Below are 24,626 nucleotides of genomic sequence, written 5' to 3' on the forward strand. Positions count from 1 at the left end.
TTTTTGCATATAATATTGCAATTAACCTTATGCAAGATAGTGAAAGTCTTGAGCCTAAATCCGTCGAAGAATGTCGACGTAGATGTGATTGGCCAGAATGACAAAAGGCAATTCAATCAGAATTAGACTCACTTGCTAAAAGTGAGGTTTTTGCACCAGTAGTCTAAACCCCTGAAGGTGTAAAATCAGTTGGTTCCAAATGGGTTTTTGTGCAAAAACGAAATGAGAAAAATGAAATTGTAAGATACAAGGCACGCCTTGTTTCACAAGGATTCTCTCAAAGACCCAGAGTCAACTATGAAGAAACATATTCACCTGTTATGGATGGAATAACTTTTTGATATCTCATTAGTTTAGCTGAACATAAAAATTTTGAAATACATCTAATGGATGTAGTTACAGCTTACCTTTATGGTTCACTTGATAATGAAATTTACATAAAAATTTCAGAAGGATTAAAACTACCTGCAGCATGTAAAAAATCTCGAGAAATGTACTCAATAAAACTGCAAATATCATTATATGGTCTGAAACAATCAGGGCGTATGTGGTATAATCGCCTAAGTGAGTACTTAATAAATGAAAGTTATATAAATGATGTTATTTGTCTATGTGTTTTTATTAAGAAAATAGAATCAGAATTTGTTATACTCGCTGTTTATGTTGCTGACATAAATCTCATTGGAACTCCTCAAAGAGGTCCAAAAGGCAACTGAATATCTAAAGAAAGAATTTGAAATGAAAGACCTTGGAAAGACAAAAACTTTGTCTAGGTCTACAAATTGAACATTTAGCAGACGGGGTTTTTGTCCATCAATCTGCCTACATTGAGAAAATTTTAAAAAGATTTTACATGGAAAAAGCACATCCATTAGGTACTCCAATGGTTATTCGATCACTTGAAGTGGAAAAGGATTCATTTCGACCTACAGAAGAGGATGAAGAAATTATTGATCCTGAAGTACCATATCTCAGTGCTAATGGTGCACTTATGTATCTTGCTAACGCAACTAGTCTTGATATAATTTTTTCTGTTAATTTGCTAGCACGATATAGTTCATCCCCAATGCGAAGGCATTGAAATGGTATCAAACATATTTTGCGATACCTGAAGGGTACTATTGATATGAGTTTGTTTTATACTAACAAAGGTTGCGCAGACCTTATTGGTTATGCAGATGCAGGTTATTTATCAAACCCACATAAAGCTCGATTTCAGACAGGTTATCTATTTACATACGGAGGAACTGCTATATCATGGCGATCTACAAAGCAGTCTATTGTTGTTACTTCTTCAAATCATACTGAAATAATAGCAATTCATGAAGCAAGTAGAGAATGTGTGTGGTTGAGATTAATGATACAGTTCATCAAAGAAAAATGCGGCCTGGAAAATAATGTTAAAGTACCCACAGTTATATTCGAAGACAATGTCGCGTGCATAGTTCAATTAAAAGGTGGCTTCATAAAAGGAGACAGAACGAAATATATTTCACCAAAATTATTCTTCACACATGATCTCCAGAAGAATGGTGATATTGATGTACAACAAATTCGTTCAAGTGATAATCTTGCAGATTTATTCACAAAGGCATTACCAACATCAACTTTTGAGAAATTGAGATATAAGGTTGGAATGCGTCATCTCCAAAATATCAAATGAAGTTTTCATCAGGGGGAGTAAAATACGCGCTGCACTCTTTTTTCCTTAACCAAGGTTTTGTCCCATTGGGTTTTCCTGGTAAGGTTTTTAATGAGGCAGCACTCAAGGCGTATTACCAAATGTGTGTACTCTTTTTTCTTCACTTGATTTTTTTCCACTGAGTTTTTCTTAGTAAGGTTTTAACGAGGCACAACATCTATGGATGTTTAGGATAACTATGTATATTTATTTTTTCACTAAATTTTTTTTTTATACATGGACATTCAAGGGAAGTGTTAAGTAATGAATGTCAAATTATCAGTGGGGCCCACTTAAAGTGGGCTAGTTGCCCACTTATTAATGCATTCATTTTATGGCTATATAATAGCCTTCTCAATGTAAGAATTGACATATACTTACATACGAAAAATTTCTTTCTTCTGATCTGTTTCTCCTTCCTTCTCAATTACTCTTACTCTCTTTTTTTTTATTAATTGTCAAATTAGTATATTCATAACATAATTAAGATTGTCTCTAGTAAGTAGTAATGATAAGATCTTTGATTATTCTTTCCTTATATTAGCTAGTTTGTCAAAAAAATTGTATTCAAGAATTGTTTTGAACTCTTTTGGCGCAATTCTATATCTATTACACAACTCAAAGGCTAGGCGTAATTTATTTATTCGTCCTCCAGTAATGCGTGCCATCACTATCCTATAAAATGACATTTAGTCAATTTACTCAAAATATATGTGTTGTCATTGCATGGACGTCCATAAACCATGAGACAGTGAAAGTGGTTCAACACACCTCAATTTATAATTCTAGTTTGTTTTGAAAACAAATAATAATAATAATTGAGTGAAACAGGCAACTATGATATTTTAACAAATGTAAATACCAACCACCAAAGAATGTGGTTTAGAGGACGGAGATGTTTCTTCCTTAATCAGCGGTCTCAGATTCTATTTTCGAGCCTTGGGTATGAAAAAATTATCGATAGAAAGTGCTACTCCCGAATGAGGCCATATCTAGCACAAATCCGAATTAGATAAACTCTAATATACTGGAGACCGTTTAAAATATTTAATTAGTGTTCAAAACTTTTACCACAATTCCATGTCATGCCTCACCTTTTGTTTGTTACTACCTACTTTTAATAGGTTACATAAAAAATACAAACTGAGCCACTTTGGCGGTTTGAAAAAACACAAACAGCTTTCTTCCTACTCAATATACGTAGGGAAAAAAGATGGTTCAACAAAAATTGATACAATATAAAAACATCCTAGCTTACAGATCTTCTCATAAATATGTAGTGCATTCAAATAGTGCAATTTATTTCAAATTGGTCATTGAAACATGAGAAGGTGAATTTATTATTTACAAAATTAAAACAAGTGAATGGTCACTCATCTACAAAACGACACAGGCAAATATACGAGAAATCAAATGATGTAATTGTAATTATTTGCGGTCCAAATGTTCACATTATGAAAAATGGGATAGCATAGTTTGAGAAAACCTCTTTCATCTTCCCACTGTAATATTGTAAATGGTTCGAGAACAGCTCTAAACCATGCAAACAAGAAAAGCCATCGACCACAGTTCCAAGAAAACAAAGACCTCCAAACAATAAACATATTGTAAAGAGGTACTAATGCAACAATAAGCAAACAGCAAACCCTAGTCCTCCCATTGCTGAATTAGAAGAAAAACTTCATTCATTTTTTAGTTTCCATGGACAGGCATAACTAATTAGAGGTTTTTGCAAACATTTAGTAAAACTGCAAACAAGAAAAAATCCAAGGTGAATGCAACAGGAGAAACTTAAAACACCTTGATCTTCTTTTTAGATGAACCGCACAACAACTAGATTTTTTTAAAAAGAACAGGAGATGAGTGTAACATAAATGAGAGGAAAAAGTCAGTTGTAGGAGAGGGGAAAGGAAGACCAAATGCCAGAGACATCAGTTCATGAACAAGACTGGGTTTCAACTCAATCAAAAAGTAAACAAAATGAGAGGGGACACTCTATGTTGCATGCGATTCTCATCGGTTTTGCATTAAATGAACCACATTCATCTTTTGCTAATCAATCGGAAAACAAAGAAAGTAAAGTGCTCTCTGCTATCCACTCCATCCATCTCTACTACATGGTCAAACATTCTTTCTTTCACACTCCAAAACATCTTTCAAACCTCACATACACAACCATCACAGTAATGGTTTGGATACATAATCTACTCTTTGCAAATAGTATTCTCTCATCTCCGGTAGAATTCAGAAATACTCAGCTTACATTGTATTTTACTCTTTCAACAACCTCTCTATCTTTCTAACCGCAATAGATGCAAAACTCAATTCTTATCAAACAAAGAACCACAAACAAGAACATATTCCTCTCTATCTTTCTAACCGCAATAGATGCAAAACTCAATTCTTATCAAACAAAGAACAAAAAACAAGAACATATTCCTCTCAACCCAACAATACTCACTCTATTTGGAACTCTATTCCCCATAAGTTGTCACACTACCTTAAGAGTTTAGAGACTTTGCATATGATAATATCCAAACTACAATAGTAATTCCACAAAATACAACAAAAGAGAAGCAAATGATGTCTATTCAATTCTCATTTACGGCACCTTAAAATCAACACAATTCAGACACAATAATAATATACTATACAAAAGTCCTATAGAGCTAAAATCAACAAAAATGCTTGTCGTGAATATCTCATTGATAAAAGAAAACACAAGAGCAAGAAAATCACAATCTAAAAAAGTTAGCACTATAGTTCACTGAATAAAAACAAACCAATATCAAAAAGACAATCAAGAGGAAAACCTACTACGAGATCAATTCTAGTTGGGATAGAATTAACTCGGATCTGCTGAACTTAAACAGCAGAACAAGTAAACACTTGCACGAGCAAGATCATCAAAACAAACTGACAAAATCATTATTCAGAAATAGTATCACAGCATACTGCTCTATTATTTGAAAACATCAAATGGAATATAAAGAAAGCACAAAGCAGATTATGAATCTCACAATATCAATGATCAATCAAAGGTCCAGAGAAATCACATGCCAATTTCTATCAATGGGTGCTTTAACAGGTAATAACTCATTAAACAGAAACATCTCAAAAGTATTCCAAAATTCATACAAGTAATCCCCAAGTTCAAGTCTCCATTAACTAATCAAAAACAGTAACTTTAACATCAAAAAGCAACTAATAAATTCAGACCTAAGCGGTAAGAACAACAGCACCACCATTTTCCTTAATCTTCTTCTCTGCGCTCTTCGACACCAACTTAGCCTTCACAACAACAGGTTGTCCCTTAGGTAAAACACCTTTACCCAAAACCTTGAAGTACCCAAACTGGGTAACATCAATCAACGGAGCAGTACCCTTGTTAGCACCAGCCTTGTCTTTCACCTCTTGAGGAAGGAGAGACCATAGAGTATCGATGTTGACAGTAGGACAATAGAATTTGTTACGAAGCTTGTGGAAATAACGCATACCTACTTTACCGAAGTAACCAGGATGGTACTTGTCGAAAAGGATCCGGTGATGGTGCAAACCTCCGGCGTTACCTCTTCCTCCTGGATGCTTCCTGTGCTTCCCGATACGACCATGTCCGGCGCTGACGTGGCCACGCTTCTTCCTGTTCTTCTTGAATCTGGTAGTCATTTCCTCGTCGGCGGCTAAATGGGGGAAAGGAGTAGAAAAGCGGCAGTGAGAGACTAATGAGGTTAGGGTTTTCACAGATTTATAGATGGAAGATCGATGTATTGGGCCTAATGGCAAATTCAGCTATTAGGGTTTTGACAGATCTGTTAGTAGTTAGATATGGTCTTGGGCCTTATCCAACACATGACTACAAAATATGGTCTATATATGGGCTTGGGCTTTATCAGATCTGTTACTAGTTAAAGAAATTTGAAAATTGGTTCAGTTGCGTTTGTCTATAACTATAAATTGGAGTTGTTTTATCATTTTTTTTTGTAAGTAAATGGAGTAAATATAGTTTATTTGTGTTTTTCAAATTTCTAAAAATTCCGGAATTCCAAAATTTTATAGTCAAACGTATTGTCTGGTATTCAGAAAGTTAAAAAAATAATAAAATCCATGGACAAACGTCATCGTTTCTCTTTTTCTTCGATTATTGGGCGTTTGCCCATGTTTCATTGTGAAATTTTAAACCAAAAAATAGTTTTTGTTTTCAAAGTGAAAAACAATACTATTTGGAATTGTGTTTGGTCATTAATATAAATTGGAGTTGTTTTTGACTTTTTTGTGAGTAATTAAAAGAAAATGAGAACACCCTTTTGTTGTTTCCAAATTTTTGAACAAGTTAAAATATTATTATTTTTAAAAAATTTCTTTTACATTTTAAAAGAAAAAAATCAAGAAAAAAAAAAGAAGAAAAGGAAACCATTCGAAAACAGTACAACGATTCCCATTGATAGTCACTTAAACTAAACCAACTTCTGTTCCTATAAATTCACTCACAAATACGTCAAAATTGCTCAATATTTTTGTCAATCAATTTCCAGTAATAGTTTCAGTGTCAGAACCAAATGTTCCAGAGGAGGAAAACCACCAAACAAGAATTGCTTTTATCTCAGATAGAATAAGAGAAAAAGCATACAAGGATCAACAAATAACAACATTTCAAAATGGTGATGAAGTCGAAGTTGCAAGTCAAGAACTAGGCTACGTAGGTTCTTACTAACGTGCAACTATTCTTTATCCCATTGGCGCTTATTATTACAGAGTCCAGTACAAGACTCTGGTGACTGATGATGAATCCGCGCCACTGCAGGAGCATGTAAGTGTCACTGAGGTCCGTCCTGTTCCACCTGATCTTCCACCTGATCAAATGGAAACCTACGATATAGTTGATGTGTACGACAATGAGGGCTGGTGGTTCGGGGTCATTGATAAAATAAGGGCTGTGACTTAATTAGTTAGTTAGCTAGTTGTTATTGGTTTGTTGTAAATAGTGGTTAGTTGCTATTTGGTTGTGGTAAATGGTAGTTAGCTGTTAGTAATTAGTTTAGCCAACTAAGTAAAATCTCCAAGATAGAAAGACACGTGTGTATATAAGGAAGAATACTCTAGAAGGTTGGGGTACTGAAAACATTTTTACATTTTTCCCAAATACAGCATTAAGCTTCCATGGCTAATCTCTCTTTTCTTCTTCCTCTTCTATCTTCAATCTTCATCTACTGATAAGTAGACTCTGTTTTCTTCAGTCATCACTTGAAGACGTTACCATGTCCATTTTCCTACTACTGGCGATCACATTGCGTATAATATTAATAGGTTAAGGTTTCATCAAGAATGGTATGATGGCAAGTGGACATTTTCACTTGAAGGATAAATTTTGTTTAGTTGTACTGATTTTGGTTTCAAGAAATTCTTGTGTTATTGTAGTGTCATATCAACGTAACTTAATCATTTCAAGTTTAGTCGCAAAATATTATGTGTTGCTGATAAAGATTTTTATTATGTTATATCAAGTATTTATTGAAGAAATAGTTGAATAAAATGTTTGAAGTGAGAAACAAGAACATATAGTTGTTACTCGTTTATCCTTATATTGTTGTATTATACGCCTAATTCTGAATTATATAAGTGTAGCATCTGCCATGAAAATATCATTACTCGCGCAAAACATACCAAATTTAGTTGCATATTTAACACAATTTTCTAATGGATGGCACAAGTTTCTACATGTGTAAGAACTTTGTTACATTCTTGCTTCCAATATTTCAATTGAATTTGCCAGAAAAGCATATGCATTCGAGGAAATTCCTTTCAGAATTTCTTGCAATTTCAGTCTGTATTCAATTAAAACTCTGTTTTTGGTGCTGCATTTGGCCAATCACTTTAACGTCTGGTGCTTTCTTTTTTAACATATTCTGCGATGTCTTGTCCCTTCCTCGTTAGCCTGAAAATGGATAAACAATAGCAGTATATCATCCTTGAACTCTGATAAATTTCATGTTTACATAATTTATTTAACAAAGTTTTCGGAAATTTGGATGTGGAGTTTATAATTACTAGTATATAGGTGAATGCATTTCTCCAAAAGTCTCTTCCTCCTTTTACTCTCTTCATTGATGTAGAATTGCACTTGCATTTTGCTCAATTGGCTTCTTGATAAGTTCCCAACTAATATCATACAAAATTCAATTTTAGCAATGTTTGTTGGCATTCATTTTGCTTCTTTTTTCCCATCAAAGTTCATAAGCATCATCCGTTCAATTTTAACTTATCTCTAGAGAATTATACATGTTCATTAGTAACATTGAGATTGAGATGTAGTATCTATAGGTTGAATGGCGATATTACTCTTCATGTTCTTGAATTTCATAATTTTTTGATAAATCGACACTCCCCTTGATGTAATGACTTGAATATTCTATCGTGTTTATGATATAGATACAGCTATATGAATCAAAAACTAAAAAAGAACACGGAAATTGAGTGGATAAACAGATTTGACCTTACCAAACACTCATCATCTCCTATACTATTTAGATAAAGTATGGAGTGATGCGAAATCTTGGGGAAATAGAATGATCAAGTTGTTAGTAAACTGTATTGGAAAATATTAAACAGTAACAGAAACTTCTGAAAATAATAAACACAGAATCTGAAAATATTAATGCAGAAACAGAATCGAGCCCACTGAATTCACAGTGTGTCCTTAAGGAAATTATTCCCCTCAAAGTACCCGAGGTTTGTTGGAATCTTTCCTCCCAGGATAGAACGATTACTCACCAAAGTAGAGGTACTGCAAATCTTTGATGACAGCGAACCACTTGAAGGATGTATATCACACGATTTTAGGAAGTGCAGAAAGAAGAAGAAGAAGAAGAGGGTATGTTCAAAATTTCGTATGGAACATTCTGAAGATTTACAGATATATATAGACTGTTTATACCTTTTCAGAAAAGGCACCTGTTGGGAAAAGGTTTGCCTGTTGAGAAGGTTTGCAACTTTTCGGACAAGGTTGCAACCATTCAAAAATCTGTTGGAAAAAACGGAGGGAAATTTTAAATTAATCCGGGAAAAAACGGGTCACGGGTCGCGGGTCGCGGGTCAGGATTTTTTTTTTTCACTTAATTAATTAATTAATTAAATAATATTAATTAATTAAAATTTAAAGAAAATTTGGTCCAAAAAGATTATCAATCAATCATATCAAAAATCCAAATCCAAATCCAAATCCAAAGCCGAAGCCGAAGCCGAGCCGAGCCGAGCGAGCGACGACGACGACGGCGCGAGGGGAGACCCTCTTCTTGACCCTTTAGCAACATGAATGAGTGCTTCTATTTTTAAATAGGAGACTTTTCATTTCCACCACCTATGTGGGACCAAAGCTTATTTAATAAAATAAGAGAGAACATATCATTTCCTCTTCACTTCTTTTTTTTCCTCAATTTCCCATTCAACCTATCAATTAAACCCAACAATCCCCCACATGAATGGGGAATGTCTACAAGATAAAGGAATGCACGGATAAGTGTGTGATATATAAGCGAAGATTAATTGCATCTGGATAAGTAGGTTTCCCTTTGAACTTTCCATAGTGAACTTATATAGGATATACTCGATCAATCGGTAGATGCGATATCTTTGAACCTTCGAACTTTGTTGTATAACTAGACAACATAAGTCACACAATCAATCATCAACCATCTATGGTTCTCACGGTTGTGTTCGTTTCAGCCATGAACACCGCCTGGTTTCGTGAATGCATAGAGAATGGGCCTTTACTGTCATTCCCCTTGAAGCGGCTTATACTTCACATTCACATAGGTGATTTCTAAACGTGTAGTCCTATAGACATACTATCTAGTTATTTTCCGTCAGATTTAGATAATCATTAAAAAACCTTTAAAGCTTTATTAACTCATTAAAAGCCTTAAGGTTTTATCCTTTGTTTCTGAACATTGTCATCATCACGAGAATGGGTTGAGTTATTTGACAATGTTTAACCGTCAATCATAACTTTGTTTGATCTCTTTGAACCTAGTTCTTGGGATCTCCAGTCTACTAGGTAGAGTTACCGCCATGTTGACTTGTCCTAGGCCTTAACCCCATTCCCCTCGATGATCTTTCAACAGCCTCTCTAGATAAGCCTTTTGTTAGTGGATCCGATATATTATCTCTTGACTTTACGTAGTCAATAGTGATAACACCACTAGAGAGTAGTTGTCTAACAGTATTGTGTCGCCGTCGAATGTGACGCGATTTTCCATTATACATGACATTTCCTGCCCTTCCTATTGCCGCTTGGCTATCATAATGTATACATATGGGTGCCAAAGGTTTGGGCCAAAATGGAATATCTTCCAAAAAATTTCGAAGCCATTCAGCTTCTTCATCAGCCTTGTCTAAAGCTATAAATTCAGACTCCATTGTAGAGCGGGCGATGCATGTCTGTTTTGATGATTTCCAAGACACTGCTCCTCCACCAACGGTGAAAACATATCCACTTGTGGATTTAACTTCAGATGATCCGGTGATCCAGTTTGCATCACTATATCCCTCAATTACTGCGGGATATTTATTATAATGCAAAGCATAGTTTTGGGTGTGTTTCAAATACCCCAAGACTCGTTTCATTGCCATCCAATGAGTTTGATTAGGATTATTCGTGAATCGACTCAACTTGCTAATAGCACATGCTATATCTGGTCGTGTACAATTCATAATATACATTAAACTTCCCAAAACTCGTGCATAGTCCAATTGTGAGTCACTTTTATCTTCATTCTTCTGAAGTGCAAAACTTACATCAATTGGAGTTTTTGCAACATTGAAATTTAAATATTTAAACTTATCAAGTATATTTTCAATATAATGTGATTGTGATAATGCTAGACCTTATGGAGTTTTATGGATCCTAATTCCTAAGATTAAGTCAGCAACCCCTAAGTCTTTCATGTCAAATTTGCTAGCAAGCATACGCTTCGTAGCATTTATATTGGCAATGTCTTTACTCATTATCAACATGTCATCAACATATAAACAAACAATGACTTCATGATTTGGAGTATTTTTAATGTAAACACATTTGTCACACTCATTAATCTTAAATCCATTTGCCAACATTGTTTGGTCAAATTTTGCATGCCATTGTTTAGGTGCTTGTTTAAGTCCATAAAGTGACTTAACAAGTTTGCACACTTTCCTTTCTTTACCTGGAACTATGAAACCCTCAGATTGTTCCATGTAAATTTCTTCCTCCAATTCTCCATTTAAGAAAGCCGTCTTAACATCCATTTGATGAATTTCAAGACCATATACAGCTGCAAGTGCCACTAACACCCGAATAGATGTTATTCTTGTTACCGACGAGTATGTGTCAAAGTAATCAAGACCTTCTTTTTGTCTATAACCTTTGACCACAAGTCTTGCCTTATATTTATCAATAGTGCCATCAGCTTTCATTTTCCTTTTAAATATCCATTTTGATCCTAAAGGTTTATTTCTAGGAGGAAGATCAACCAATTCCCATGTATGGTTATTCAAAATTGATTGAATCTCACTATTGATTGCCTCTTTCCAAAATGCTGAATTAGAAGAAGACATTGCAGCTTTAAAAGTTTGAGGCTCATTTTCAAGCAAGAACGTCACAAAATCTGGTCCAAATGAAGTACATATCTTTTGACGTTTGCTACGCCTTGGATCCTCTTCGGATGGTTTACTTTTCTTTTGAACTTCTCTTGGTCGTTTAGATCCTTCACTTGAGGATTCACTTTTAGTTTTATACGGATAAATATTTTCAAAAAATTCAGCATTGTCTGATTCAATTACCGTATTAACATTAATTTCAGGATTGTCCGATTTGTGAACCAAAAATCGACAAGCTTTGCTATTTGTAGCATAGCCAATAAAAACACAATCCACGGTCTTTGGTCCGATTTTTACCCTTTTGGGCAAAGGAACTTGGACCTATGCTAAACACCCCCACACTTTAAAGTATTTCAAGTTGGGTTTTCTTCCTTTCCATAGTTCATATGGAATAGTTTGTGTTTTGCTGTGGGGTACTCTGTTGAGTATTCGATTAGCTGTAAGGATAGCTTCCCCCCACAAGTTCTGCGATAAACCGGAACTTATTAATAAAGCATTCATCATTTCTTTTAATGTTCGGTTTTTCCTTTCCGTAACTCCATTTGATTGAGGTGTGTAGGGGGCAGTAGTTTGATGAATAATTCCATATTCTAAACATATCTTTTCAAAAGGAGATTCGTATTCTCCACCCCTATCACTTCTAATCATTTTTATCTTTTTATTCAATTGATTTTCTACTTCGTTCTTGTATTGCTTAAATGCATCAATTGCTTCATCCTTACTATTAAGCAAATATACATAACAATATCGAGTGCAATCGTCAATAAAAGTTATAAAATACTTCTTTCCACCACGAGTTGGTGTAGACTTCATATTACAAATGTCTGTGTGAATCAATTCTAAGGGACTAGAATTCCGTTCAATAGATTTATAAGGATGCTTAGCATACTTAGATTCAACACATACTTGACATTTTGATTTATTGCAATCAAAGTTAGGCAATATATTTAAATTAATCAGTTTTCGCAAGGTTTTATGATTGACATGTCCTAAACGTGAATGCCATAAATTATTTGACTCAAGTAAGTAAGAAGAAGCTTGAACTTTATTATCATCAACAACCATTACATTTAGTTTGAAAAGACCCTTAGTGAGGTAGCCTTTTCCTAGATACATTTCACTCTTACTGACAACTACTTTGTCTGAAACTAGAACACACTTGAATCCATTCTTGATAAGAAGGCCGGCAGACACCAAATTCATTCGCATTTCTAGAACATGATACACTTTGTTCAGCGTCACCACCTTGCCGGATGTCATTTTCAGAAAAACTCTCCCATATCCTTCAATCTTTGCAGTTGCAGAATTTCCCATATAGATCGTCGCATCAGGTGCTGCAGGGGAATAAGTAGAGAAGGCTTCTCGGACTGTACACACATGCGAAGTAGCTCCTAAATCAAGCCACCATTCTTTGGGATTACCTACTAAGTTGCATTCTGATAGCATTGCACACAGATCATCAATAGCTTCTTTATTTTCCACCATATTGGCTTGTCCCTTTCTCTTGTCCTTTTTCGGAAGACGACAATCTGGAGCTTTGTGTCCAACTTTCCCACAATTATAACAATTGCCCTTGAACTTTTTCTTGTTCTGCTCCTGATTCTTTCCAAAAGGTTGCTTCCTTTTCTTATTCTTTGGAGCAGCATCTTCAACGATGTTCGCTCCCATAATTGCTGAATTTCCACGCAACTTCTTTTCTGCTGTTTTGTTATCTTCCTCAATCTTGAGACGAATCACAAGATCTTCCAACTTCATTTCCTTACGCTTGTGCTTTAGATAATTTTTGAAATCTCTCCACGAAGGAGGCAACTTTTCTATCATCACAGCCACTTGAAACGCTTCATTAACTACCATGCCTTCAGCAATAAGGTCATGAAAAATAAGTTGCAGTTCTTAAACCTGGGTTCCAACAGTCCTGCTATCTATCATTTTATAGTCTAGGAACTTAGCAACCACAAACTTTTTCAAGCATGCGTCTTCATTCTTGTACTTCTTCTCAAGTGCATCCCACAATTCTTTAGAAGTTTTTATAGCACTGTAGACATTATACAAATCATCATCCAAAGCACTTAGGATATAACCCTTGCATAGAAAATCTGCCTGTGTCCATGCCTCAGTAATCATAAACTTTTCATTGGCCGGCATATCAGCAGCGGGCACAGGAGGGTCTTCATTGGTGAACTTCTGCATACCAAGAGTGGTAAGCCAAAAGAACACCCTTTGCTGCCATCCTTTGAAATTGGCTCTAGAAAATTCTCCTGGTTTTTCTGTCGGTGGCACAGAAGTGCGGCTTGTTGCAGCAACAGTCGCAGAAGTAGTAGCAGTATCACTTGTCATTTTCTTTCACTGTCAAAATAGACAAACTGTCTTAATATTTCAGAATATCAGACCTTTTACAAAAAAATAATGATGAAGTTTTTATACTCTTCAAATCGTTGTACAAGTATGAACTTTAATATTCCAACGAAGTTTTTATACTCTTCAAGTCAGAATATTTATTTCATACGGAGTAGAAAACCACACAGGTTTTAGTCTCCAAAAGTATAATACAGTTTAATCAAAAAACAAAATAACGATAATTTCCTTAAGATTGTTAGTAAACTGTATTGGAAAATATTAAATAGTAACAGAAACTTCTGAAAATAATAAAAACAGAATCTGAAAATATTAATGCAGAAACAGAATCGAGCCCACTGAATTCACAGTGTGTCCTTAAGGAAATTATTCCCCTCAAAGTACCCGAGGTTTGTTGGAATCTTTCCTCCCAGGATAGAACGATTACTCACCAAAGTAGAGGTACTGCAAATCTTTGATGACAGCGAACCACTTGAAGGATGTATATCACACGATTTTAGGAAGTGTAGAAAGAAGAAGAAGAAGAAGAGGGTATGTTCAGAATTTCGTATGGAACATTCTGAAGATTTACAGATATATATAGACTGTTTATACCTTTTCAGAAAAGGCACCTGTTGGGAAAAGGTTTGCCTGTTGAGAAGGTTTGCAACTTTTCGGACAAGGTTGCAACCATTCAAAAATCTGTTGGAAAAAACGGAGGGAAATTTTAAATTAATCCGGGAAAAAATGGGTCGCGGGTCGCGGGTCAGGATTTTTTTTCCACTTAATTAATTAATTAATTAAATAATATTAATTAATTAAAATTTAAAGAAAATTTGGTCCAAAAAGATTATCAATCAATCATATCAAAAATCCAAATCCAAATCCAAATCCAAAGCCGAAGCCGAAGCCGAGCCGAGCGAGCGACGACGACAACGGCGCGAGGGGAGACCCTCTTCTTGACCCTTTAGCAACATGAATGAGTGCTTCTATTTTTAAATATGAGACTTTTCATTTCCACCACCTATGTGGGACCAAAGCTTATTTAATAAAATAAGAGAGAACATATCATTTCCTCTCCACTTCTTTTTTTCCCTCAATTTCCCATTCAACCTATCAATTAAACCCAACACAAGTGCCCGTTGAACAATATGCAAATCATTTTTTTACCAACAGCTACATAAACATCATTAGTTTCTGTATGTTGCTATCTTCTCCGGTCTCTTCTATTTCCCCATACATCTTGAATATAGCCGGTAATAATGATATTGAAAATGAAGAAGATGATTTGGAATTTTTCTGTGTTTCTATTTTTTGATGATCCTACCCTCTACAATCTTCATTTCTATATATACCAATATAAAAGATAAACAAGAATAAAAGCCCATGGTAGTTAAATAACAATAAAATTCATAAAAGATAAACAACAATTAAAAAAACCATAATAGTTATAATAACAACAAAACTCATACTAGTTTGCATAATTTTAAGCAAGTTATTTCTCTGTCTTCTCTTCTCTTTATTCCTTTCTCTTTGTCTTCTCTTCTCTTTATTCCAACATAGACCTCTTCATCCCCTCCCTTTTTCGAAATCAAATTACCTTTGAAGGAAGTCTATTGATCAAATGAGTTGCAGTTAGATTGCATTCTCCCCAATACTCAATAGGTATCTTTGATTGAAACAATAAGGGTATTCTAGTTTCAAGAAGATGCCTATGCTTCCTTTCAACAACTCTATTATATGTTGAGGAGTTCCAATACATGATGTTTGATTCCCTGTGAGTTAAAGAAACTGGTTCCTGCAATGCTCTTCCCCAATTCCATTGCATTATATGATCTTATTGTCCTAATTCTTGCATTAAACTGTCTTTTCACCATATGAATGGAATTTTATAAGACTGAAAATGCATTTCCTTTAGTACTTAATAAATAGGTCCAAGTACCCCTACTGTAATCATCAACAATGCTAAGAAAACAATTATAATTATTGTAGGTTGGTACTTTATAAGGACCCCATGTGTCAACAAGTATCATTTCAAACACAACTTTGGTAGAAATTTGACTCAAAGAAAAACACAACCCGGATTGCCTTACTAATGGACAGATATCACAAAAATAATCAGAAAATGAAGGATCATGAATGAAACTCTAAGTTTTTCATTAATGAAAAGGGAAAATGCCCCAACCTAATGCGCCACAACTTGGCACTACAACTTGCACTAGAACAAACAGGATTGAAAACTGAAATAGAAATTAGAAAAGTAGCAGAAACATTGCTACTAAGACTTTCTGAAGATAATAAAGAAATAGATTCTTTAGACAGAGTACTAGATTCTAAATTGCTAGGCTGAAGAAGATAGAGTCCTTCTTTTGCTTCACCAAAACTGTGTGGGCTCTTCATTAAAAGGCCCTGCAAAATACATCCAAGAGAAGTGAATAACATAGTGCAAGCAAACTGACATGAAAATCTATGTACTGAAAGCAAATTATACCTAAATGTAGGTATATGAAGTACATTTTTCAAAATAAGATTAAGGAATATAGAAATCTGTCCTATATGAGTGACAATGATCTTATGAGAGTTGGGCAGATTAATATTTATAGGACAAGCAAGAGGTGATAGGGATATGAAAGCATTTGAATCAAAACACATGTGCTCAGAAGCAACTGAATCTATTATCCAAGTATTAGAATTGAAAACTGAGAAACATTATCCAAAGTATTTAATTATAGTACCAGCCACTGCATTGGCATTGATGTCTGATCCTTGATGGTTTCCTGAGCTCCCTTCTCCCATCTTTGCTTGGTTTATCATGTAAGCAATTTGAGCCCTCTGTTCCCTGCTGAAATGCTGATCAGTGGTATTTATGGTCATGTTTGTGAATGGTGTGACTTCTGGCTCCTCCATTGCCTTTAACCTGTCATTGACTATTCTTCATGTTGGTAAACTGAAAATCCTCAGGAAATCCTATCAACCTGTGGCAGTCAACAGCAACATGGCCTATTTTCTTGCAATAAGTACAAGTTACATTAGGGTTATATTTGTTTTTCTTTCCCTTGTAATCTGTAGTCTGGCATTTTTGTCCTGTATTTCCAGTTTTTTGAAAACCAAGATTTGGTTTCTGAGTGTTCCCAGCTGCATGTTTTGGTTGATATTTTGTTCCCCTAAAATTATTTTGTGACGGTCCTCCAACCATGAATGAAGATGAATCAGTAAATGTGAGAGGATTCAGGTAAACCTCCCTTTGATTCTCGTCTGGTAAGAGAAGAGAATAAGAATGATTGATAGAGGGCAAGGGGTTCTGCATCAGAATATTGCCCCTAGCTTGTGAGTAAACATCATTCAATCTCATGAGGAATTGAATCAACCTTTCATCCTCCAATGACTTTTCCAGCTTCACTTTTCCTTGACACACACACACAATTGCATCTGACATTAGTATTTAGAGAGTCTAGTTCATCCCATAGCCTCTTCAGCTTAGTGAAATAACCTGCAATGTTAGAATTTTCCCGAACTAATCCATTTAATTGTTTTTAGAGGTGGTACAACTTGGCTCCATTAGATTGACCAAATCTATGTTCCAAGCTTGTCCATAGTTCTTTAGCAGATCTAGAATAGATTACACTATCAACTATCTCTCTGGACAAAGAATTAAGGAGACATAAAGTTACCATATCATTGCATCTGCTCCATGGTTGGTAGTCCTTGCTGCTAGGATCAGGAGCTGCACATGACCCAGAGATAAAATCAATTTTGTTCTTTGCTGAGAGTGCTATAAGCATTGTTCTTTTTCAACCTTGATACCCTTTCCCATCAAAAAGGTTGTTGACACGATCCATTCTTGGGGAGTCTGATGAGTGAAGAAAATAAGTCTGATTGAGATCTGATGCAACATTGTGCTCAGAAGTTTGAGTTTTAGCAACTGAGGTGTTGGGATTGTCGTTAGTCATGATTGATTAGAATAGTTATAATAGGATCGATTGGTGTGATCTTTAAAGAAAAAGCTCTGATACCATATTGAAAATGAAGAAGATAATTTGAAATTTTTCTGTGTTTCTATTTTTTGATGATTCTACCTTCTACAATCTTCATGTCTATACATACAAATATAAAAGATAAACAACAATAAAAGCTCATACTAGTTAAATAACAATAAAACTCATAAAAGATAAACAACAATAAAAAAAATCATACTAGTTATAATAACAATAAAACTCATACTAATAAAATAACAATAAAACCCATAAAAGATAAACAACAATAAAAAAAAAATACTAGTTATAATAACAATAAAACTCATACTAGTTTGCATAATTTTCAGCAAGTTGTTTCTCTTTGTCTTCTCGTCTCTTTATTCCTTTCTCTTTGTCTTCTCATCTCTTTACTCCAACATAGACCTCTTCATCCCCTTCCTTTTTCAAAATCAAATTACTGTGATTTTTGATTCTATCAAATGATGCCTCATCTCAGTTTTCATCTCTTGCCAGTAGTCCAAAATGAGGGAAAATAGTAGAAGAAGGAAATAAAGAGTAAATGCTTAAAGAATTAGTGGATTATGAAAGAAAGAATAATGGTCGTTGCTATTAAAGACACCAACAAAATTTAAAAAGTTTCATAATTTTTTTGTCAAGATCTACAGGTTTTTTGGACATGTCATATTCTAAGGAAAAACTATACCTTCAATGTAAAAGTAACTTTGTATTTCTCTTTGGACATAATCCTTTTTTCCACATGGGAAAGTTTTCTTGGACCATAATCATGATGTTCTGATATTGCAAGTCAATTTCTAATGGTTGAAACCATTTGCTTTTTCTCTCTTTTTCCAGAATTGTCACTTTCCGTGCTTAAAGGATCAAAACGTCTAGTGTATTCAAAACCTCCGGATACCAGTGTTTATCATGTAGAACTGAAAGTGTTTGACACGCAGGAAATCGACCCCTTAGTGAAGTGCTAGTTGAGTTCAGTAAGTGCAAACCATTCATTTTGCCTTAAGACTCATTCAGGAATCTAAGGAAGCAAATATTGTGGTCTGTGTTGCAATAGAAATGATTTCTTTATGAACAAAACATCGTTGGCTTATATGAAAGAGAACTGAATAACAAAAACTTAATATTCTCTATTACAGTAAGCTAAAGTACTGGGGAAAAAACTTGTCAGATTCTTGCTTCCAAAGTTTCAATAGAACTTTAGGGAAAAGCATATGCATTCAAGAAAATTCCTATCAGAATTTCTTGTAATCTCAGGCTGACTTCTATTAAAAATCTGTTTTGTATTTTGCACTTCGCCAACCACTTTAACCTCACAGAATTCTGGTGCATTTTTTTGAACATATTCTCCTATATCTTGTCCCTTCCTTGCTAGCCTGACATTGACAAATTATAGCATTTAGCAGTACAATAGCATCCTTGAACTTTGATAATTTCATGTTGTAGTGCAGAACTATGTTTACCTTGTGGAACGCGATGGCCTGGTTCCAATGACAAGGCTGGTAATGTTGACAATAGGAATAAGGTCAAGTAATGCTTTAGCTGGTGAATTGCTTTCCACAAGCATAGTATCAACTGGTACCTAGCAGCCAAAGTAAAATCAAGAATTGTCATGCTACAAAGTTTTGGAATTTTGGATGTGAAGTTTCTGATTGATACAGACTTGAACCTACTTTGGCATCGTTGCATAGGCGAATATATTTCTCCAAGAGACTCTTCCTCCTGTTACTCTCTTCATTGATGTAGACTTGCACTTGCTCTTTGCTCAATTGGCTTCTTGATAAGTTCCCAACTATCATACAAAATTCAACATAGCAATGTTCTTTAGCAAGTTGTTTTATTTTGCTTTTATTTCATCAAATTTTCCTTAGTTCCTAGCAAAAAGGAAGATTGGTGCTTAAAGCATCCCATATTCACAAAGAGTCGAGGGTAGAGTCGCTCCCAAGGGGGTGCAATGTAAGCTGTCTATCAGTTTCATTTTTGTTTTTTTTCCTTCCTATCAAATTTCCTTTTGTTCCTAGAAAAAAAAAAAGGCAGCCCAATGCAAGGCATCCCACATTCATGTAAGGTCCGTGGAAGGGCCGCATCATAAGGGGGTGTAATATAAACACCCTACCTGATGCACTTGCCAGTGGCTGATTCCATGGCTCGAATGCATAATCTATAGGTCGCAGGTTCGATCCAATTTAACCGGTGATCCAAGGCTTCCCTTCCTTTTGTTCCTAGAAAGTATTCAGAAAATGTACTTGGGGCAATCTGTAGGGAACTTATTCACCTGTTAACTTTTAACTGACTTAAGACTAGATACATGGTGAAGAATCCTAGGATTCTTGTCAAGGTAAGGCAGCTTTCAGTTTTATCTTTGGCTCAACTTATCTCTGGAGAACAGAAAATATTCATTAGTTACATTGGAATTAAGATTTAGTATCTATTGGTTGATCTACATCTGTCAGTCACTAATGAGACAGCAACAGCAACAAGAAAATTGAACCAATATATTCAATATACTCTTTATGTACTTGAATTCCCTGATTTTTCCAATTAATCGCGACACTCCGCATATGTGATATATTGAATATACAGTCTTGTTTATGATATAGGTAAAGCTAGATGAACCAAAACTGGAAAAGAACAAAAGAGAAAAAGGAAACTGATAGCAATGACTCATCTCTTATGTATGTGCAAGAACAATAGTTACCTGGTGTTGGTATGTAATTAATGGTAGGAAAAATATGCACGAGGCAGACGCGAAATCCAGGGGAAATAGCATGAGCAAGTGCCCATTGAACAACATACAAGTCATTTTTTCCAACAGCTACATAAACATCATTAATTTCTGCATCTTTGCTGCTTATTGTAGTACTGATCTTGCTATCTTCTCCAATCTCTTCGATTTCCCTAGACATCTCTTTCTATAAATCTTGATTATAGCCGGTATAAATGATATTAGTTGTTCTCAGTTCTGGTCCCTCATCTCAGTTTCCAACAGTAGAAGAAGGAAACAAGAGTAAATGCTTAACGAATGATGGTGGTTTCTAGCAAAGACACCAATATAATGAAAAAAGTTATATAACTTTTTGTCAACATATGCAGGATTTCCTGGATATGTCACAGTCTAAGTAACAGCTGTTCCTTTTATGTAAAAAAAATAAACTTTTTTTAATGCTTAAAGAAAAGAATGATGGTGGTTGCTAGCAAAGACACCAATAGTAATTTTTTTTGTCAGCATTGGACATGCCACATTCTAATTTCTAAGTAACAACTGTTCCTTTTTATGTTAAAGAAACTTGTTTTTTCACGTGGGAAAAGTTTTTTTGGAACATATCACAATTTTTTGACAGTGCAAGTCAATTCTAATGCTTTGATTTTTCTCACTTTCCTGTACTTATGATCTGTTTTTCCAGAATTGTCACTTTCCATGCTTAAATGATCAAAATGTATAGTCTATGCAAAACATCTAGCTATTAGTGCTAATTATGTAGAACTAAAAGTATTTAGTGGAGCTGAATTTTATTAAGGGATGTCAAAATATAACACCTTATAATTGAGGGGTCAGCTTTCCTTATCATCAAGGGGAAAAACAAGAGCATCATCAAGGGGAAAAAAAAGAGAGGAGCCTGTCAGACCTGGACAGGTCTAAAGAACGATCATCTACTGCACCACACACAACTCAACAAGCCATGGAAGGCTGTTAATCACGATCTGGTCACATGGCCATATTTCTTCAACCAGACTTAATTTCCTGTCTACTTAGAATTCAAGGATACAGTGGTATGAGCCTGTTGCACAAATCCAGTTCAAGCAAAATCTTGACAAATGCTCCATTCCGATGTGGGAGTAATATATTGGGCCGTGGAGCAACTTCGCTTAACTATGCTATCTCCAAATCTCAACTCCCCAAGTTCAACAAAAGCAGTGAGATTTATGTTACATTTTTACTCCAAGTCAACTGAAAAACAGATTAATAAATGTAGCTTACTTTTCTGGGTTTTTTTATTCTTTATGGAAAAAATAATTATGTACAACTGTAATAATTTGTTGTAAGGTGAATGTCATCAATTTTGTAGAAATTATTATCCTATTAACTCCCTGATCCTTAAACAATCATGAATCAGTAATCTTAGATGAACTTGAGTTTACTATGCAATATATAGATAAGGTTCTAACGTAGTAGTGGATACTAATATCTTTTTCCCAATTACTAACGCATAGTTAATAACATTGATTTGAATAAATGGTAAATGACCCTTTATAACAAGTTTGGTACTACAGTTAAGGTTCAAATCCCAAGGGCAACATGTTGCATGAGGGAAGTGTTGGGAAAAGAATTGTTGGGTAACGTTAACATGCTTAAAATAAAGTTGTGTTTATGCTAAGCTAGAGTTTGGCCTCAAATTTTTAAATATTCTAGGCAAGTTATTTTTTGGTGAAGTTTTATCATGCGTTTGGCCACAAATTTTTTCAAGAATATTTGACTATTTCAAAAAAATATTATTTTGTACTCGTAAATTCTAAAAATTATGTAAAACACTCATAAATTTGTATTATAATGAACATGTTCCGCTAAACAAAAAACCTTATAACATAATTGATAACAATCAACAACAACAAAATAACAATACATTAAAACTATTCTTGTTTTAATCAAATTAAAAATAAATTATTCTTTTTTTCCAATCTTGTCACTTAAAACTATTCTTTTTCGGAGAAGATAATAACAAACTATTTTTTTTGAAGGCGTAAGTTGATAGATAAATATTAATTGAAATTAATAAATGATAAGTGCTTTTATAAAACATAAAAATTTTGGGTAATTTTTAAATTTTTAAAACTTCCCAAGTTCTAGTTTTTTCTAGAACTTGAAAACTTAGGAGTTTTGCCAAATATATTTGCCAAGTAATGACAAATTATATGGCCAAACAATAGTTCTCAAAGTTTTTTCCAAAAACTATTTAAATTCGGCACTTTATATTACCTACCATTGATATATATAGTATTTGGAATATCCTTAAAGTAGACTTGTAGTGCACACACAAATGTATGTTCAAGACTTATCTAAATCAATCACGTTGACTCGACAATCACATTTTGTGGATGAAAGGCAATATATAGCATTAAAATGGAATATTCTCCCACCATAGGAAGCAATGGTCAACCTAACTGCTACATTTTGAATCATATATAGAACCATTTCAATGATGTATTTATTGATCTAGTCAAAGTCAAATGTCCATGTAAAAAGTTGTCTAAAATATGAAATTCCTCTTCAACAAGCCAAATAGAATAATCAAAAGTGCAAGTATATATTTCCAGTTTGTGAAGCTTCCTTTCGCTTCACTATATTGACACGCCAACGTCCAAACTAAAGTATTGAAAAAAGAAAAAAGAAAAAAAAAGGTTATGTATTTGATTTGCTTTTAGCAAAATAAAACCAATACGTGCATTCTAATTGTTGATTTATGCCTTCTATGTTGTAACCAAAAAAGATGCATGGTATCTCAAAACTGAAAGCTGTTACAGATTCTCTTCATATGTCATGTTGATAATAGCTTATTATATATTTTATCAAACTAAATTTTATCAATATTTTTTGAAATTTTAAATTTGACTATTACTAGTTTACATAACAATTTATTTATTTATTTTGAAAAAGCTAATTATACTCCCTCCGTCGTCATGTTGCATTTTTCAAAAGTCAATTTGACTAACTTTTAAAGCTAATTAGATTACATTAATTTGATATTTTAAAATAAAAATTTAAATATTCAAAAATTATACAAAATTACTATAAATTATAATTTTTTTTTATATCAATATTATAATTTAAAAAATATCTCTTAAAATGTTAGTCAAAAAAAATATGACAAATAAAAAGGATCGGACCGAATAAATTAAAACTGAGGGAGAATATCAAATTACCAGCATGCCCTTTCTTCTTCCACCAAGTGGTATATTCTTAGCCTAACACCTCATCAATTCAGTCACTCATCACAGCTTAAGTGGACCCATCCAAAACGCCCTCCCCACTATATATACGCTCTTCCCCATAGGGCTCGAAATCTCAGCATCTTTCTCGTTCTCTAGAAGCTTCTTTCCCATTCTTCCTTCCCCTTTTCAACCCGAAGAATATTCGTTTTCAATTACTCTCTGCGTACTTAAATTCGGAGCATGAGTCGGGATCGGAACTCGGTAATCGTCAAATTCCTCTACAGTTACGGCGGCAGAATCCTTCCTCGTCGCTCTGACGGCACGCTCCGTTACATCGGCGGCTTTACTAGAGTTCTCTCCGTTGATCGGTCTATTTCTTTCTCAGGTTTGTTTATACATTCATCTCCTTGTTATCACTTCGATTTTGATTAGTTGCCTTATTTAGAAACTGATTGAAATTTGACTGATGCAGAGTTGATGGTGAAGTTTGGAGAATTGTGTGGATCGTCTATGCATTTAAGGTGTAAGCTGCCGACTGATGATTTGGATGTTTTGGTATCGATTACATGTGACGAGGACCTGTCGAATGTGATCGAAGAGTACTATCGAGTTTCAGCATTGATGAATAAAGAGATGAAGGTTAGGGCATTATTATCTCCAATCAATTTTCCGAAAAAGGAGTCTAGTCCGTCTTCGCCAATGTCTTGCTTCGATTTTCCGGCGTCGACCTTGAAGCCTGGAAAACTCGGCCGCTTCAATTGTCCTCCGTCGTATGCGGCGGCGCGTAGATGGTTCTCACCAGCTGTGGGTTATCCGATCGGGAGACGGACAGATGTCGAGGAGCTTTATTATTCTTACTATGGATCCGGAAGCGTCAATTAGGCCTCTGTATTAAGTTGTTCCTAACCATTGCCAATAGAAAAACGATACGTGAGAGAGAGAGTAGTTACAGTATTTCAGGAGAGTTGTGCGCATAGATGAAACGAATCTCCTCTCCACGAAAAAAGGGCCAGAAAAAAGAAAAATATTTATCACATCAAATAATAACATTTTTTTTTAGTTGTTAA

The 24,626-nt window shown here is 34.6% G+C and overlaps 3 protein-coding genes and 1 pseudogene across 3 annotated transcripts; 1 reads left to right on the plus strand and 3 right to left on the minus strand.

Annotated features, from left to right (window-relative positions):
* Positions 1 to 4,723: 4,723 nt before the first annotated feature.
* Positions 4,724 to 5,407, minus strand: LOC129901245 (60S ribosomal protein L27a-3-like). Its single transcript, XM_055976375.1, has one exon. It carries the CDS (start codon positions 5,345 to 5,347, stop codon positions 4,901 to 4,903), a length of 447 nt encoding a protein of 148 aa, XP_055832350.1. The 5' UTR covers positions 5,348 to 5,407; the 3' UTR covers positions 4,724 to 4,900.
* A 13,314-nt stretch (positions 5,408 to 18,721) lies between these two features.
* Positions 18,722 to 20,751, minus strand: LOC129901707 (U-box domain-containing protein 52-like). The gene is made up of 4 exons (XM_055976961.1): positions 20,330 to 20,751; positions 19,305 to 19,423; positions 19,095 to 19,213; positions 18,722 to 19,007 (listed from the first exon to the last, which is right to left on the minus strand). The coding sequence occupies exons 1-4, from the start codon at positions 20,535 to 20,537 to the stop codon at positions 18,821 to 18,823; spliced, it is 633 nt and encodes a 210-aa protein (XP_055832936.1). The 5' UTR covers positions 20,538 to 20,751; the 3' UTR covers positions 18,722 to 18,820.
* A 494-nt stretch (positions 20,752 to 21,245) lies between these two features.
* On the minus strand, positions 21,246 to 21,442 carry LOC129901787 (small nucleolar RNA U3; annotated as a pseudogene).
* A 2,235-nt stretch (positions 21,443 to 23,677) lies between these two features.
* On the plus strand, positions 23,678 to 24,626 carry LOC129900297 (uncharacterized). The gene is made up of 2 exons (XM_055975233.1): positions 23,678 to 23,944; positions 24,032 to 24,626. The coding sequence occupies exons 1-2, from the start codon at positions 23,800 to 23,802 to the stop codon at positions 24,439 to 24,441; spliced, it is 555 nt and encodes a 184-aa protein (XP_055831208.1). The 5' UTR covers positions 23,678 to 23,799; the 3' UTR covers positions 24,442 to 24,626.

This window comes from Solanum dulcamara, chromosome 8 (assembly GCF_947179165.1).
Source record: "Solanum dulcamara chromosome 8, daSolDulc1.2, whole genome shotgun sequence".
Taxonomy (NCBI): domain Eukaryota; kingdom Viridiplantae; phylum Streptophyta; class Magnoliopsida; order Solanales; family Solanaceae; genus Solanum; species Solanum dulcamara.